Source organism: Thermobia domestica, chromosome 12 (assembly GCF_964235325.1).
Source record: "Thermobia domestica chromosome 12, izTheDome1.hap1.1, whole genome shotgun sequence".
NCBI lineage: Eukaryota > Metazoa > Arthropoda > Insecta > Zygentoma > Lepismatidae > Thermobia > Thermobia domestica.
In genome coordinates, this window is record NC_137465.1 from 229553458 (window position 1) to 229570608 (window position 17151).

A 17151-nucleotide genomic window follows, 5' to 3' on the forward strand; every position below is an offset into this window, starting at 1 on the left:
GACCCGGATTCGATTCCCGGCGCAGTGTGATAAATGACGATTCTAGCGGAACGAAATTGTTGAGGAGCTAGTTTCGGAACCAATATGCATGAAATGTGACTGGTGAGCAATTTCTAGGTCGTAGAGTATAAACCAGTAAGTAATGTGGTTTATACTCTGTGTGGAACGTGTTTGAATGAATGGGTTTTGGTTGGTAATAAAAACATATGAACTGAATTTGTGAATACAAATATATTAGCATACACAGTTAGGATGTAAAACGTTAAAAAGTGCCAAGCAAATGTAAAGATACTAAATATTTGGAAAAATTGAAGCTGATGTTATAAAGAGTTATCGCCACCTAATGAATTAACATAATACAGAATTAGAAGATTATCTTAGCCTATGTCGTGTGACTTTTGCACCCTGTTTCTCTGTTCTGCAGCACATGTTAGTAAAATATGTTCAAAGGAATTGAGAATGATATATATTTAGATATATAATCATCTTTGCATTACACTGTCCCTTAATTATCGTCCCCCTAACAAAATGTAAACTGACACGCCATATCGACATTTATTAGAATGTGAAACAAAATTCTATACATAATGAATTAACATAAATAAAGATAATTGCAATATTGGCATCTCAGTTATTGTGGCAATTTTGTTCTAGGATGAACAAAACACCATATATATTGTATTCACAGCAAGGAATATAAAGAAAAGCACTAAAATGGCTGTGAGGAAATAATGAGAAACAAAGTATGCTTATGTGTCCTCAGAATCACATTCATCATCAAGGAATCAAGGAATCATCTGTATTCAAAGCAGGCAATGAAAGTAACGAAAGAACTTCATGCGTTGTATCGCCGACCTTCTTTCGAGGCTTGCGTCTTACACTGGCTATTAACGGATCAGAGGATGTCAAGAGTCTATGAATGAGATCTGCGTTGCTATCCACGCGAGCTTTTTCGTGTGGAGTTCTCTCGGTACTTTCTAGTGTCTTTGTTCCTTGCCTCTTGTGCTTCTTCCGATACAAGAGGCAATAATAGTTTTCCCATGATACAAACTCTTATGCACGCTACTTGGCATACATAACCTCGTAAATACAAATGCTGCATACCGCTCAGAAGCATCTGCGTTAAATGTTAAATGAGTTCAACATTAACACCTGTAATGTCAGCAGACAGTTAAGCATGTCTGAAAAACCTTCGCGCTGCATTACCATCATTGGTACTGCCTCCCTGTTGTATTGGCATATAAACCAAAAGGCCCATCTCATTTCGAAATCTTTCTTGAATACACTTTTTCCTACTGGCTAATTTATTTTTCATTTCGATACCTATTACTCACCACACTTACGTCTAATCTATGTGCAATGTGCAGTATGCATTCCACGAACCTGATCCATGAATGTAATGGCGATAAAGCAAACGTTATTGCTTTCAGGTCAAGCCCTGATTCATCTCTTTAGGTGTGGCTCCACTCAAAAAGCAACATTGAGAGGATGGATATGATGACAAAGCACTAAATATTTTGCCATGTATCATACTGAGAACTAGGGATCTATAAACAGAAAAATTCCTATTATTTATTGTAACGCATTAGGAGAGAGCATCTTAATTTGTTCTTCAATAGCACTTACTTCTTTGGCTACAAAATCACATGTTCCCTTTGCAAAAATAAATTTAATCGGTCGACAGTATCGAACTGACGAAGAACTTGGATTTTTCCCAATGATTTGCTTACTTACACTATCTTTGAAATGAATTGGTACCATTGAAATGCTGAATAAATTATCATCACACGCACTTTCACTTTGAAACCTTTCCTTATAATGCATTTGTTGGGAACCATCACATCCTCAATTTACAATAAAGTAAAGATTACTACAAGTTTCCGGCACTCTTGCAAACAATTCTTGCCGTGCTACACACTCTTTGCACTGTGTGATTGACTAAGGACTGGACAGGAATTTCAACTACAGTTTCAGTGATTGTAACATTTGGGGAATAGCATGCACTCTTTGCTTGTTTCACAGCTTTATAAGAGGAGTGTATTAGGAGCAACACTTGGTTTGCTCTTGTAACATAATGTATTGTTGAATTGAAAGATTATATCAACAATGAGTGCCAGAGCTTGATCTGCAGATATACTCTTCTTTTTTATTTCCCTCATTAGACACTGAATTGCGCATATTTTTTATACTGGTCCCTCGATCGCAGATCGCAGAATGATCGTAGAATCCTTTTTGCCCTCTTCGCGAAGCTTCATTTCCGCAGCAGGAGATATCTGCTCCAAGCTATTTGATGTGACGAAGTATCTGAGCTTCCTTTTCTTGGTTTTCTCGCAACACTCACTGAATGTCTTCGATGGCCTAACAGAAGTACCAGATGGTATATCAGTGGATGGAGAAGGTAGCAGCTTTCGAACAGTGCCTGATAAACTTATGTTTCCACATACCAGTCTGCATTCGATGTAAGGAATCGTTTACGGTGACGATAACACTGACATAGGCCTCTTATAAATACCTTTAAATTCTTTTCGATATCGTCAGAAAGGTGTTCCACGCTGACCATTTTCGAAGCAAGTTCATACACTTCTCAAAACGCTCAGTTTTCTGGTGACGCGACCAAACATCCAATACTGTTTCCCGGGAGATTGAGGACGCCATCTTGAAAAATATATAATTATTAGAAGCGCAAACATGCGCAGAATTTTTCTTCATATTATATATATATATATATATATATATATATATATATTTTAGTACATATCCTAGTGCATGGACTAAAATCAGTCTGACGTCTATATACGACTGTATAAGAGACTTCGAATCTACGCTACATTAATGATAATGTCAAATAAGACATTATGACATTGTTACAGGTCAGGTGCTATTACTGAGAGTTTACAAACACAAGATACTGCTAGACGTCCATATAAAACTTAGTTCAAAAATACTCAGCAATGTCGCTCCAAACACACTACAAAGTTTGGAGATAATACCTTTAGTTTCTGAGGATAATTTTTAACGATACACACCATGAGTTACTTTGGCCGATTTTGGGGTCTTTATGCGACTTCCCTGTCGCAGATAATGACAGTTCTTATTGATATTCTTCTTAATAGGACCCTTGTCTTACAATCTACTCAATATCACGTTTTTCACGGACTTAAATTTTTCCAATTAAATCCTCCTGCATTGATCAAATAACACACTGTGCGGCGGGAGCTCATGTGGTTCGGATTGCACGTTAATCAGTAGGTCCACTTCTCATGTATCCTCGCTGCTGAAAGGAACGCTAAATTAAAAATCAACTCAACAACGTAATGACTTATTTACAACTAGCAAATTGCAATAATTATCTTTGTCACCGTTGCTGCCAAGCGAAATCAAAGAAAATCTATCTGGGCGCGTGTGTATAACTAAAACCGTCTTTCTTGCTTTTTGAGCTACGAACATTTTTCACTCCTCTTTTAAGTGATAATATAGAAATCAAACTGATATATTCATTTATGTATATCCGGTACCATATATATATTACTTACCAGCAAATAGTGGAAACTATCGCACATATTTAATAAAAAAAAAAGTATACTGCAAGCGTTTTCGCTGAAATGCTTCAACAGATAGGGAGGAGAAAAGAAAAGAAAAGTTAGCAAAGAAAGAGAAGCTATGAAGTGTCCAGGTGGGCGTCATTTTGGAATTAAGGGTCCAACATCCTATATTTTATACATGATCTTTCACTATACACGTGTATTACTGCAACAGAATTGTACAAGTAGGAACACACCTATGTTACTTTTAATTATCTTTCAACAAATAGTTTTGCAGCTTGCCATCTTTGGAACTTGAGCTTGGCTTGTAAGTTTTTAAGATATTGGATCTTCTATTATGTATTGTATATAATTAATTATACGAGGATGGATCAGAAAGTAAAAGGCATTTTTAAAAAGTATGAGAAAGAAACTAACGCAATGAACAAGGAATGTTAAACAGACTGCCGCGCACAATGCAACACTTTTCAGTCGAGTGACAGGGAGCAACACTGATCAAAGTATAGACGTTCTAGGACGCAATTTCATTATTGAGAAACAACGCTCCATGCTGCGATTTCTATGAACATCCAAACACTATCACTATAGGGAGTGAACCTTCCGGAAATCAATCATCATAAAGTGAAGCAGTACGGGGCAAGCACCATGAATCTAGGAAAGATTTTTGAGTGGATTGATACATTTAAAACAATAATCGACGAAAGTTAATTGGGTAGCCCATCAAAATCGCTTACGAAAACATAGCCTACAGAGAAGAACGACAAATAACGTTCCACATGTGGTTGCACAGTTGAAAATTAGTTCTGGCTTTACGCAAGCCAGATTTGGATGTCGTAAAGTTATTTTCAGTTGGCTTCCCAAACAACTTACAGAGAAATATAGACAATAGCGTTTGGAGGTAGCCATTCAGTTCCTGCGATGCTACGATGAAGAATTCAGTGTCTTGCCATGAATTGGTACATGATCATGCCAGGTATTGTTAAGAACGCACACATTAAGAGCCGTACAGAAAGTAACATAGATTAGAGTAAAAATCATTCTTCTCTTTAAGCAAAGAAGAAACTCAAACAGCAAGACTGCACGAAGACAATCATCTTGACGCTTGTTGGGTTATGAATGAACCTACTTTTCGACTTTTCAGAAACATAGGCACATAAACCCATTAGAGATATTATGTTGTGGTGTATTGCGCTTTGAAGTGGAAGGAGAGAAATGCATCAAAACTGTGTTGCTACTCCATAATAATGCACGCCCACATACAGAGGCACCAAAAGTATAGACACTATAGTAGCTTCAGATTTTGAATTCTTCCGCATCTCGTTATAACCCAGACCTGGCGCCATCTGATTCAGTCGAGTAAAGAATGTGCTGTACTGTCACAAATTCAACTCGAATGAGGAGATACAGAAAACTGTGAAGAACTGGTTTCGGGAGTACCCGAAAAGTTTCTTTTGGTTATACCTGGAGTTAGAGGTTTTTGAAAGAATACAAGTGCATTGCCTTGAAGAGAAACTGTTTAAAAAAGTAAGGTATACAACAGTGGCGGCTCGTGCTTTGAATTTTAGGTGGTGCACAATACAGGGTAGCCCAAAAGTAGGTATATACCCCTGCATTGATCAAGTATAACATTCTAGTTTATGGGTTTATTTGCTCCGGCTCTTCTGAGCTTAAGATATAAGTAAAATACATTAAGAATAAATAATAAAGAAACTAAGTCTATCTGATGGATAACAATAAGAAATGATATTAAATGCAATGAGCTGATCAGTACGGTACTGTATACCTACTTTTGGACCACTCATGACCTCGTATTTTTCATTATTATTAATATTATTATAAATAATAGTAATAGAGCACAGGCTATAGGTTAGTGGCGATTCATGACCCAAAGATTTAGTAATGAGAAAAGTACTAAATATTTCTCAATTAATAAATAGAAAATTAAGTGTAAAGAAAATAAAAATATTTACCCTACTTGTAGAGAAAATCCGTTCTTCTTTCTTTGCTTCTGGCAAACTTTTCAATAACTTTGTTATTAAAGTCCTTGATTCCCATAATAAAGTCTCTTTCAATTGATAGCATTGCAAGAGCAGATAACCGTTCCTGAGACATCGAATTTCTCAGAAATGTTTTCACACGTTTCAATGTGCTAAAGCAACGTTCTGCTTCTGATGTTGTCATTGGAATTGTAACGATAATTTTTAGAAGTTTTTCACATTCACTAAACGTTGATGACAAATTATTTTCGCAAATGAAATCTAATAAACAGAGAGCACCAGACATTGCTCTGAACTCTTGCATACCGTAAATTACACCAAGTTCCGTTCGAAGTTTTTTCAGATCTAAGCAAGGATACGCGTCACATGTCGCTTGCAACTGTTCGTCAGGGAAATGTGTGTTGTACTTCAAGCAGTTGTTGGGGGTAACCAGAGAGGCTGCAGTAAGGTGTCCACTGAAGCTAAATCTGTTTTTGGCCTGGCAAACAATAACATCACACACCTCTTTCGCTTCTCTTTTCCACGCGGAAATGTATTTTCTCCTTTTCTCAGGTGGTTCACATTCAACGTCACCAATATTCTCTCGGACTTCCAATATCTTTCGCTCAAAAGACTGGAGAATCTCTCTGACGTAAACAGCATCAATGTCTCGTTTCTGCAATTGATTGTATAAGATGTCGACGTGAGGCATTATAGAATGAAAAAATGACAGCCAAAAGTTGAAACTTTCCCTTTGTAAAGTTTCAATATGACGGGATGCTTGGTCGATGGTACTATTATTCAAGTCTGTATTTTGGATTGTTTCGAAGCACCTAATCAGCTCTTCTCTATATTCATAAACAGTGTTCACACTCCGCAAATTAAAATTCCATCTCGTTGGAACAGATCGTGGCAACCGCTTTCTTACTATGTCGTCCAATATAGATGTCCGCTGTGGAGAATTTGAAAAGAAAGTACAAATACCCTGTAGATTAGCAAAGAAAATCTTGACGTTTCTATTAGTCGACGCTGCATTTAACATAATCAAATTGAGTTGATGAGCATGACAGTGAACGTAAGCAGCACTTGGATAATCTTTTTTCACAATAGCCTGTACACCACCAGAAGAACCACTCATTACTGCAGCACCGTCGTATGTTTGTGATATCAACTTCTCTTTATTATTTACCACGTGGAGACCAACTTCTTCAATAATACAAGAAGCCAAAGTTCGAGCGTCGTGTTTAGAGGGAGTGACGAAGTTCCAAAATCGTTCCACTGGTTTGCCATTGACAATGTACCTGTAGACAATCACCATTTGAAATACGTTAGCTACGTCACTTGTTTCATCTGCTATGACAGATAAAAATTCCGCCTCTCTTATTTCCTGAGCGATTTCTTCATGGCATACTTCAAGCATGCAGTGGAGAAGCTCATTTTGTATAATTTTTGAGGTACCCTTAAAAACTGTTGCGCTTTCTAAATGACTTTTGAGAGCGCTGTCAAGTTCAGCACTAAAATTAATTAATCCACGAAATACGCCTGGATTTGAAGAAGAGTCTGTTTCATCATGCCCTCTTAAAGCCAGTTCGAAGGCGCCACAAAACCGAATGCAATTGATAATTATATTGAGCACGTACCTGTTTTGCGTCACTTTTTGATTGTGGTTCTGAATGGACAGCCTATAACCAGCATCCAGTTGAGCAGCAATATTCACATTTCCCAACACAGTTAGATTAAGAACGTGTTTTATATGGGCTGATGAATTTTCATGTTTTTTATTTTGTCGTGCAGATGCTGGATATCCACAACACCTTTTTTACTCCACGCATCTTCCCCTGCCCCGAACAACAAACACGGAAAACAAAACAAAGCATTTTTAATTTCACATCCACATAACCACTTATGCTGTTCGTACAAATTTGGATTAAACTTCCTTGTAAATGTTCGTTTCGCACTTCTTATTACTTGTGTTATATTGAGAGTCGGAATCGGCCTTCCGATGTTTTTCACAAGTAGCTTTGCTTCTAAACTTCTTTTTGAAAACGGCTCATTTAACAGAGACGTTACAGAATTCATTGTTACTTCACGTATATAAGGGACAGACATAATTATGCAATCACAGCAATCATGTTCCAATTAACAACAAAGACCGGTACACGCACGCACACACACATACACAAACACACAACACTACGAACAGATTCGACAATTCGATCTCACTAGCAGCTTCGTGAACATACTTCCGTCCGACTCTAAATAAAAGATTTTTTCCAGTGTGATTTATTTTGCGTTAAAAGAAACCATCGAAATACTCCCCCTCAAAGACCTTTTAGTAAGAGGGGTGTTAGCCCTTATTTAAGCAGCCAAAGGCGTGGGTGCTAGTAGGCGGAAGGGGGAAGTAAAAAAGGACAAGGGTTTTGTTCCGTATGTTCTACATTGTTTCTGCGAGGACATTGGTTAGTTGAGGGCTTGCAGTCCGCTTTAAAATCTCATCCCCTCCTCCAATTAACGCTCTTTTTTTGCTCTCCAAAAAGGAAAATATTCTGTCTATGCTGCCAAATTTCTACTCATTCAGATACAAGTGTATTAAATATTGACACCCTCAATCCATCTTCACTCTTCACGGGGTCGCCTTTACTGTCTTCATAGCTGCCTTTATCTTACTTGGTTGACAGAACCAATAGTTATGAGCACTTGGCAATCTCGCATTTAGGCAAGGCACAAGTTTTTTTTTCCTCTATGCGACTTGGAGGAGCGGACTATTCCCCTTCAGGCGAGAACCGTGTCAACCAATATTGCAGGGGGAGGAATGGTGGAGAATTTCCCGTTCCAAAGCGTTTCGTTTTGGAAAACGTGTTTGTTGGTAGAATTGTTTGTAAACGATCTGCAAACATAGTAGATCCTTATGAGGCACTATAAGAATCCTTGCACCTCGCAACCCCCGCAGTAGCCAAGCTGGGGAGCTTGTCAAACTCGCAAGCAGAAAACTATTAGCCAACCCCATTTGAAACGCACCATTTGAAACGTGTAACATAAGGAAAGATTATGTTGACAATAAAACGAAAAGTGATTTAGCACAAATAAAAATTGAAAATATTGGAAGGAGGTTTGTACAAACATGCAAACATTAAGAGAAACCGCCGCTGGTATACAATTGATCAGAATATATTTCAGTAAAGATGTTATATGAAATGTGAATTTATTTTCTGATTTTCTGATTCATTCTTGTTTTAATATATATATATATATATATATATATATATATATATATATATGAACTTTTGTTCAGAATTTCGATCTGTGCATAAAATTTGTACATGTATTAATAACATGCATTTGAGTTATTTTATATATTTTTTCTAACCATTTAAGGGAGCACGTTAGGGATACCCGACACAGTGATGGGGTTAACATTCGTCGCAGCTGGTGTCAGCGTACCGGATGCTTTGTCCAGTTTGTCTGTTGTGAAAGAAGGTAAAATACCACTCACACAATATCTATATATCTATATTATGATTGATTAGCACAAGTAATGTATTTTTGTGTGTGTGAAATAGAGTATTATATCCAATATATCAAAATAATCTAGTAGTTTTTGAAAGTTAGTTAAGAAGGAAACTTAAAAATTAATTACTGGAACAATTTTTTTCCCCTCTTTTAGTGAATGCTTAAATCGATCATCAGGTTGACTCGTAATACGTAGATTACTCAAATTGCATAATATTATTCATAATGTGTGCTCTAGTTGTAGATATATTTTGGTAATTGTATTATAATGTTGTGAAATTAATCTAACACAATAGTCAGGTGAAGAACATGCAAGTAGTGATCAATTCCGTTCTCCAAGAGTTCTTCACATCGAACTTATATAACTCTAGAGTGAAATATTGTGAAGTACACATTTTAGATTTTTATCAATAAATGATTGGTGAAGAATAATCTTCCGAAATTGAAACAAAAGGCAATAAGAATTTTCTGCTTTCCTGGAAGCATCTATTCATGGGAATACCTATTCTGACGAATGAAATATCAAAATTTAAATTAAGGATAAAATTAATGGACAATTAGTTAGACTAATGTCTCGGCAAAGCAAAAGCGGAAATAATACCTGATGTAAAAAGGGTAATTGTCCATATTAGCTAATAGTATATCACTTGAGTAAAAGTATACATCTTCGTTATTAATGGTACTCGTATTGAAATAAGAATATATATATATATATATATATATATATATATATATATATATATATATATATATATTCTTATTTGCAATATAATATATAATATATATATATAAGAAAAACTGTTAATGAACTATAATGACAAATTATAACTTATGATTCAGCACATAGTTTCAGATACTTAAAATGCAAATACAAATAAAAGTGAAATCTTTCAGTTTAACATCCCTCCATTATACTCTTTAGGCTAAGAAAGACGATGATTAAGACAAGTGAAGGATGATGGAAGAATTGGTGGAATGAGAAAGTGGAAGTACCTCGAGAAAACCGGACACGATGTTGTCTACCACAAATCCAGTTGGGCGGGGATCGAACCAGGGGCCCCACGCACGAGAACTAAGCACTCTACCACTGAGTCACCCTGCACAAATACAAATAATATAAAGAAGAATAACATATCAAACGGCGGAAACCTTTATGTTTGTTGTGTAGGGAAGTTAACTTTGTATAATAGAAATTAAAAAATATGTATATATTTCTTTTGTATTTCCTACATTTTGTATATCTTAAATAGGTTATGGAGATATGGCTGTATCGAATGCAGTTGGTAGCAACGTGTTTGACATATTGATATGCCTTGGTTTACCTTGGTTCATACAAACTGCTGTTATTAAGCCCGGAAGTCATGTGAATGTGATTAGTAAAGGTGAGTTAAATTCATCAATATTAAATGTTATCGTATTGTATTTTGTCATACAAACATATTTATATATAGAAATATATCACCAAATGTTTATTCTCAAAATTTGCAATAAATTTTATTTATTTATTTAATTTTAATTTCGAAATTGAAACTCTTAAAATTTACTTCAAATGTTATTTTTTTAATAACTGATTTTTAATGGCAATCTTGTATGGAGTTTCCAAGTAATTTTAATTGTTACATTGTATAATTTTATATTTCAATACGTAATAAGCAAATATTGTTATAATTTACAGAAAATCAGCATTAACAGATAAGATGCACTAGGAAGAATATATAAAATTTTGTTTGAAAATACCTCGGCTATATGCAGATCTAATGACAGACATTAAAGGTTATTGAGAGAAGAAATAGTTATAAAATTACGTGATGGCACCTTGAATAGAAAGAAAGGTTTGAAACTAAGCGAAATTTGGAACATTAAAAAGTAGTGGAGAAAAGTAAATATACACTAGGGCTGTCCGGGAAATAATAGAAGTTTTGAAATTAAAAAAAAAAAAAAGTAACAGAACGAACAAACCAAATTGTATTATAAACATTTGAAAGATACACTCTTAAGCTATTTTCTCATTTAAACGCCATGCAAATTAAAGCACGTATTATACCGTGGCACAAGTTTCTCAATACCGTCACGGTAGAAATGTGTCGTCTGCGAGCTCAACCACTGGCTTGCACCGGTATGCAGTTCGGCGTCAGTATCAAAAGCGTTGTGTAGCGAGCCATGTCTTCATCGCTGGGAACAGATGGTAGTAGCTCGGCGTCAAAACTGGGCTGTATGGTGGTTGATCGTACATCTCCCATCCAAAACCAACCAAGAGTTCCCGGGTACACTTGGCCGTGTGTTGTCGTGGAAAAACAACACCTTCGCGCAAAGTTTTCTCCGGCACTTGTTGGCGATGAATTTCAATTGGCTTTTTTTTTTTTTTTTTTCAACAAAAACCTAATGATAGAATGCACCTCACAAGAGGCGGGCTTTTCTATTGCAGCACACATTGTAGCACGTCACAGAAAGCATAGTAAGAGCGTCACAGTCCTCACACTACCACAGCTGGATGCGTACTGAGTGTGGCAACGTTCTGGCACCAAGATGGCAACTCTAGCCCCACCCACTGCCACGATAGGCCAAACGTCTGTATATGATTGCCACATATTGCAATATATAAAATGAGAATAATGTAACAATTAAAACTGTACCACAATGGTTGTACATTCCCTTAAATAGAGCAACACTGATGATGTTCCTTTAAGTTGTCTGCTAAAATAAATAAAACACGGAAAGAAAACGAAAACTTTAATTTAATTAAATAACGTTTGTTTGTTTACAGGCTTGACTTACTCAACACTTTCTCTTCTATCAACGGTTGCTTTCTTGTTGATCGCAACTCATTTAAATGGTTGGAAGCTGGATAAAAAGTACGGTGTTATCCTGATGTGCTGGTATGTCTTGTTTATTGTAGTTGCTAGTCTTTATGAGTTAAACGTCTTCGGGGATTTGAATCCACCGGAATGTCCTAGTCTTTTTTAGATGTAAATTGTGAACGTCTGTGTGTGCGTCTTGTGTACAAGAAAACGTGTGTGAATGAATGTGAAACTGTTCCATTCCATTTCATTTGTTTGTGTTTTGCTGTAGCTATTAAATATTTCCTGTTAGACATTCCTATTTATTTACCTTTGGTTTTATTGTTGTTGTGAATAGCATTTTACAAGACTTTTAAGAACCAGCACTATTTCGAAGAGAAACGCAGATGCAAACGGTCAATTTTTCACATGTAACGGAACTATATGTTAAATGGAGGAAGTAATCGGCGATTCCTCTGTAAGTGCTAATTCAGTTATATTAAATGACTGTGAGATGCTGTGTAAGGGTTCATGATAAGTGATTCTCTGTTTTCAATGTCTTATAACTCTATTGTTTCTTCTCTTAAATGTCTTAAATACTTTGTTCAAAAAGCAAAGGAGTAACAAGACGGTGTGGTTTTAAAAATACAGAATAGTAAGAACTATGTGAGATTTCAAAGTGTGTGTATATTCAAAATTCAACATAGGCTCCTGCAAATTCCATTAATCGATCACAAACCTCTGAGTGGTTTCTCTTTTCTCAAAATTGTTTGAATTATATAATGAGTTATACTACATCTCTGATGGTGACACGCACAGATTTCATTGACCCTGGCAATGTTCACTGGATTTCGGGATGTTGAAGAACTTCGTCTTACCAGAGACAGTGGTCATCAATGTATGGTGACCATTTTTAATTATCTTGGGGTCAGGTTTAGCATAAATGCCATGTTCCTTTCTTCACCAACGTTCTGAATGCCATACCTCAATTTGGCGGCTGTCTGAGCTCTGTCTTTCACACTGAAAACTGGAAACATCGTACACCTGAAACAGGAAGAAAAAAAGTAAACCTAATAAACTTAATATTCCATTATTATTGGAATCTTGACTGATAAAAATAATTAATAAAATCATAAGATATTGAAAATAGGAAGATACATAGCACTGTAGTATAGACATTGGGTGGTCCAAGCCCAACAGGAGTCGTGGTATTGCCCATATGGTCTGAATGGCAAAACACTGACCTCGAGAATAGAAGAGTATAGGGCTAATCGGGCAGCGAACTGGATAGAGTTGTGGTTAACGAACTAATAAGATAAGAGGAAAACCTGGGTTCGATTCACAATCAGTCGTGAATTATTTCACTCTTTGAATCATAGGGCGGAATTAGTTTTTATGGACAACAATTAATTCACTTTAAGAATTTACTTTTAAAAATGTAGTAAAAGATGTGCGTTTATAAATTAGTTATTTTATCACTTGATAGTCATTTTGAATATTGTAACGTTTTGTAAATTTTTAAATCTTATTGTAATCATAAAAAAATATTAATTGTTCCGCCCGAGCCTTCGGGTTGCAGCATCAACAAAGAAAGACATCAAAATAGGTGTGAACCTAAAGAATACATTAAATATGCTTGTCCTGTATGCTTGAACAAAATGAAAGTGGTTGTAGTATCCAAATTTATGTCGAATATGAGCAAATACGTTAGGTTATTACGTGGCTAAATATCCGGTTACAGAAATACTAATACTGAATTCTAAATATAGTTACGGCCCTTGTCCTATTTTGAAATAATCAAATTGAAAACAATAGAGTTTTTAAGTTGCAACTAAATCATCACATTTTGAAATAATCAGAATAAAACAACAGAGTTTTTTTTTTTTAAAGTTGCAATTAAATCGTCATAATAATTTACAATCAGCACATTGTCCACATTGTAGTTTAACACCCAACAGTGCACGTAGCTACATCTATTAGTGCAATTGTTTGTTATTAGACCTAGCGTGACACACAGTCTGAGACATTTACCGTTTATTGTTAAGATAGATTCATTCCATGATAAAAAAAATTGTTGTCGATTTTCTGCTGCAAGTTCTATCCGAAGTAGTGCTAGTTCTTAAGTAATATAGTTGTACGGAAAGCTGGATTTACGATGGTTGTTTTATTGCTGAAAAAAAAAATATGACTAAGATTTAAAGAAAACGAAATCGCCCAAGGTGGAAATTAAAGTTTTTTTTTTCATCGTGGAAATGTCAACTTATACGTAAGTGTAAGCTATCTTGTAAGTTTAAAATGTATGAAAACATATACTGATGATGGAAACAAAAGACAATTAAAGAAACGTAAACCTCTAAACTTTTGGCTTGACAATATTTATCAGATATCATGCAAAACATGCATAACATAAATTTGTGTTTACGTGTGTTACAGATCGCCGAGTTTAATGCTGTGTTGTAAATATTTACATTTCACGTAAATTAGTAATTTAGATTCTTTCTGAACAATTTGATTGTAACTTGATTCATACGTGTGAATGAATTTTCGTTATGATTAATGGGGGAAAAAAGTATAACGGTGTAGTAGAATTGGACGACTCTCTTTCATTAGCATATATATGAATATGATATATATATATATACAGGGTGGCCATAAAGTCCCTTTACCTCTGAAAATAAGTAACATAAACCACTAAACGTACGTAAATAACTACACAGAAAGAACTGAATGACATGAACAACAATGATTTCAAAAAGTCTTATTCAGATAGGAAACATTAAATGTCCAAAGGATCAGTCTGTCGATCGTCATTCTATGACAAAGGATAATACGCCGCCACATTCTGTGCAACATTTTGCGGAGCATTGCAGGTGTAACTTGAGTGAAAACTTGTTTCACAGCTTCTCTCAGTTCGGCAGTGGTATCGTAACTTTTTTTTTTTCAACGATGCTCTTTATAAACCCACATAGCGCATTATTACAGGTGGTGAGGTCTGGACTGTGTGGTTTCTCTCATGTACCCAACAACTTACAATACTACGTTCTTCAATACTGTAACTGGAAGTGTATCAGGCACCGTTCATCCAATCTGAAACAATGGAAAGCCTTGCCTTTGCATTTATAAAAGGGTAACGGGACATTATATTGTATAAATTAAAGAATAACTTTGAATTTTGAAACGTGAATTTTTACTAGATTTTTTTTTTCATTGTTAAACAGTACACCCCAAATCGAATAATTGGCTTACAGACGAATTAATAACAATGGAAAATACTTCAAAATACATCTCATTTTATGATATTTAGATTATTATAATATTTTGAAAGTACTCTACGTAGTAAAAGTTTAGTATTGTTCCTTAATAGCGTTATACTGCACTCAAGATATAATACTATGACGCAAATTTTTGCTTGCTAATTGATACTAAATAGAAAATATTCAAGTTCCTTTCTTTCCAGGTGAATTTTAATATATCTCATGTCCATTAATCCCAGTTAATGTACAAGTTAAACGTATGCATAATGTGTTCAAAATGTATATATATTAAAAAATAATGTAACGTGTTCTCTCTATCCGCTGCTTGCAAGTTAAGACTATGTATACCTCTTCACTGTATTTCTGAACAACGTACTTAAAAAAACACACGTTAAGTTTTATGCCTGTTTTGCATGATAATATATTTCAGGGATATTGTTGGATATTAGGTAATATTTAAAAACAAAGAAGTTGTAATTTACAACAGTGATAACTGTAGATCGTAGATAATATGTTTATTATTGGACGATTTGTTTTCCTTTTAAGACAAAAAGAATGATTAACTTTATTGTTGAAATCATGTGACTAGATTAGTATAAATTTCAATGTTATAAAACAAAACAGAAAATTAACGAAGTGTGAAAAATATTGATGAATTAAAAAGAAAAATGGTTATATTTATTAACATAGACGTTAGCAAGCAACAAAATATGATCAATGTAAGGTAATAAAAAAAGTGTATCTTTTCATTCACATATCATGCTAAAATCATGTTTCGTTATCATTTCAGTATCAAGTTAGATAAGTACTCAGTTAAGGAGTAGAATTTGTGAACGTACTTACTTTAATGAGGTATTGTCAAAGAAAGGTTCAATTAATAGGATAAAAAAAATGTAGATTAAGTAAATATTTCATGTTTTACAGTCGTTTTCAAATAAAATGAATATTTCACATAAAGTATTCAAATTTGCAATGCTATGTAAATGCTTCAATTATGGAAAAAAAATCTAATGTTTCTTGTCAATGTAAAATAAAATATGAAGCATTTTTGAATATTTATAAAACAAGGTCTAGTGTTGGGAGATATGTTGATATAAATAAATGTTTATTTTCAATATAATTGTTTAATGGAAATAATGTATATGGAATAAAATCAGTCCAAGAAAAGCGGTGTAAGGAGAGATATATACCTATGTATGTTATAAATAATAATTTCTTGCATCACATCGATCCCCTGTTAGTTTAGGGATATTTCAATGTTTGACAAATAGTGGTTAAAATTCCAAGGTACTTCCATGTTGAGCACTTGTAGTTATGAACAATAAGAAACATTCCCTTGGATAAAATAAACCAGATCTAGAATCGTTAGAAATGACCTTGGTTGTTTCCTCTAGAAACGAGAAACATATTTGATCTACGAAAACTATTGATAAACAAATCATTGTTTCATAGCTCAGGAGCTAATGTGTTCACCAAACCAACCCATGAGTGTTTTGTAGAGAAAATAAAAGAAAGACAAGCATCAGTATTCGTTTATGTAAATGTCTATATAAGGTACCTTGATGTTTTATTGTAGCCATGTACAAAGGTTTCTAATAATATATTCGAGAATTAGAATATATTATAATAACTGATTAGAAACTTTGTGTATACATAATTCTAGTTAAGCTGGAACTGTGAGATGTTGGAATATCTAGTGCAGCTAGTAGCAAACAGAATTTGATCTATAAACTTAAAACATCGTTTTTGAAAATGAATCAGTAATAATAATACTTCATTGTTTTTATCTTCATACAACTAAACAATTTCTAATGATTAAATATTGATTCTCACAATTAATATCATTTTAGGGTAAATTTGATGATCAAGATCGTGAATATTACCCTTAATCATGTATAAATTTGTAACTAATTATTATCAATATGAAATGGTTATAATTTACACTGATCCGTAAGAAGATTGCTGGAGGCCATTAAAAGTTTTAGTAGTATTTCGTGTACTCATTTGTAAAACATCAGAATATTTTGCAGAGATATTGATGTCTGACATAATGAGAAAATAACTTTTCATGCAAATTAACTCGAATACTATT

At 34.5% G+C, this 17151-nt stretch overlaps 1 protein-coding gene and 1 long non-coding RNA gene across 4 annotated transcripts in view; one reads left to right on the forward strand and one right to left on the reverse strand.

The window, feature by feature from the left end:
• LOC145667101 (putative sodium/potassium/calcium exchanger CG1090) overlaps window positions 1–13215 on the forward strand; it is a gene marked incomplete at its 5' end in the record, with an annotated part of 43314 nt that extends 30099 nt beyond the window's left edge. The window contains 3 exon segments of the mRNA XM_081734836.1: window positions 8894–8995; window positions 10279–10410; window positions 11793–13215. Coding sequence (XP_081590962.1) covers window positions 8894–8995; window positions 10279–10410; window positions 11793–11992 — 434 coding nt within the window.
• The window catches only part of LOC145667102 (uncharacterized), a 28172-nt gene continuing 23743 nt past the window's right edge, over window positions 12723–17151 (reverse strand). The window contains exon 2 of one of the 3 annotated variants that reach the window (XR_014127866.1): window positions 12723–12849. This is a non-coding gene — a long non-coding RNA (uncharacterized LOC145667102). The remainder of the gene's footprint in view (window positions 12850–17151) is intronic. The other 2 variants (XR_014127867.1, XR_014127868.1) reach the window with 2 other exon arrangements.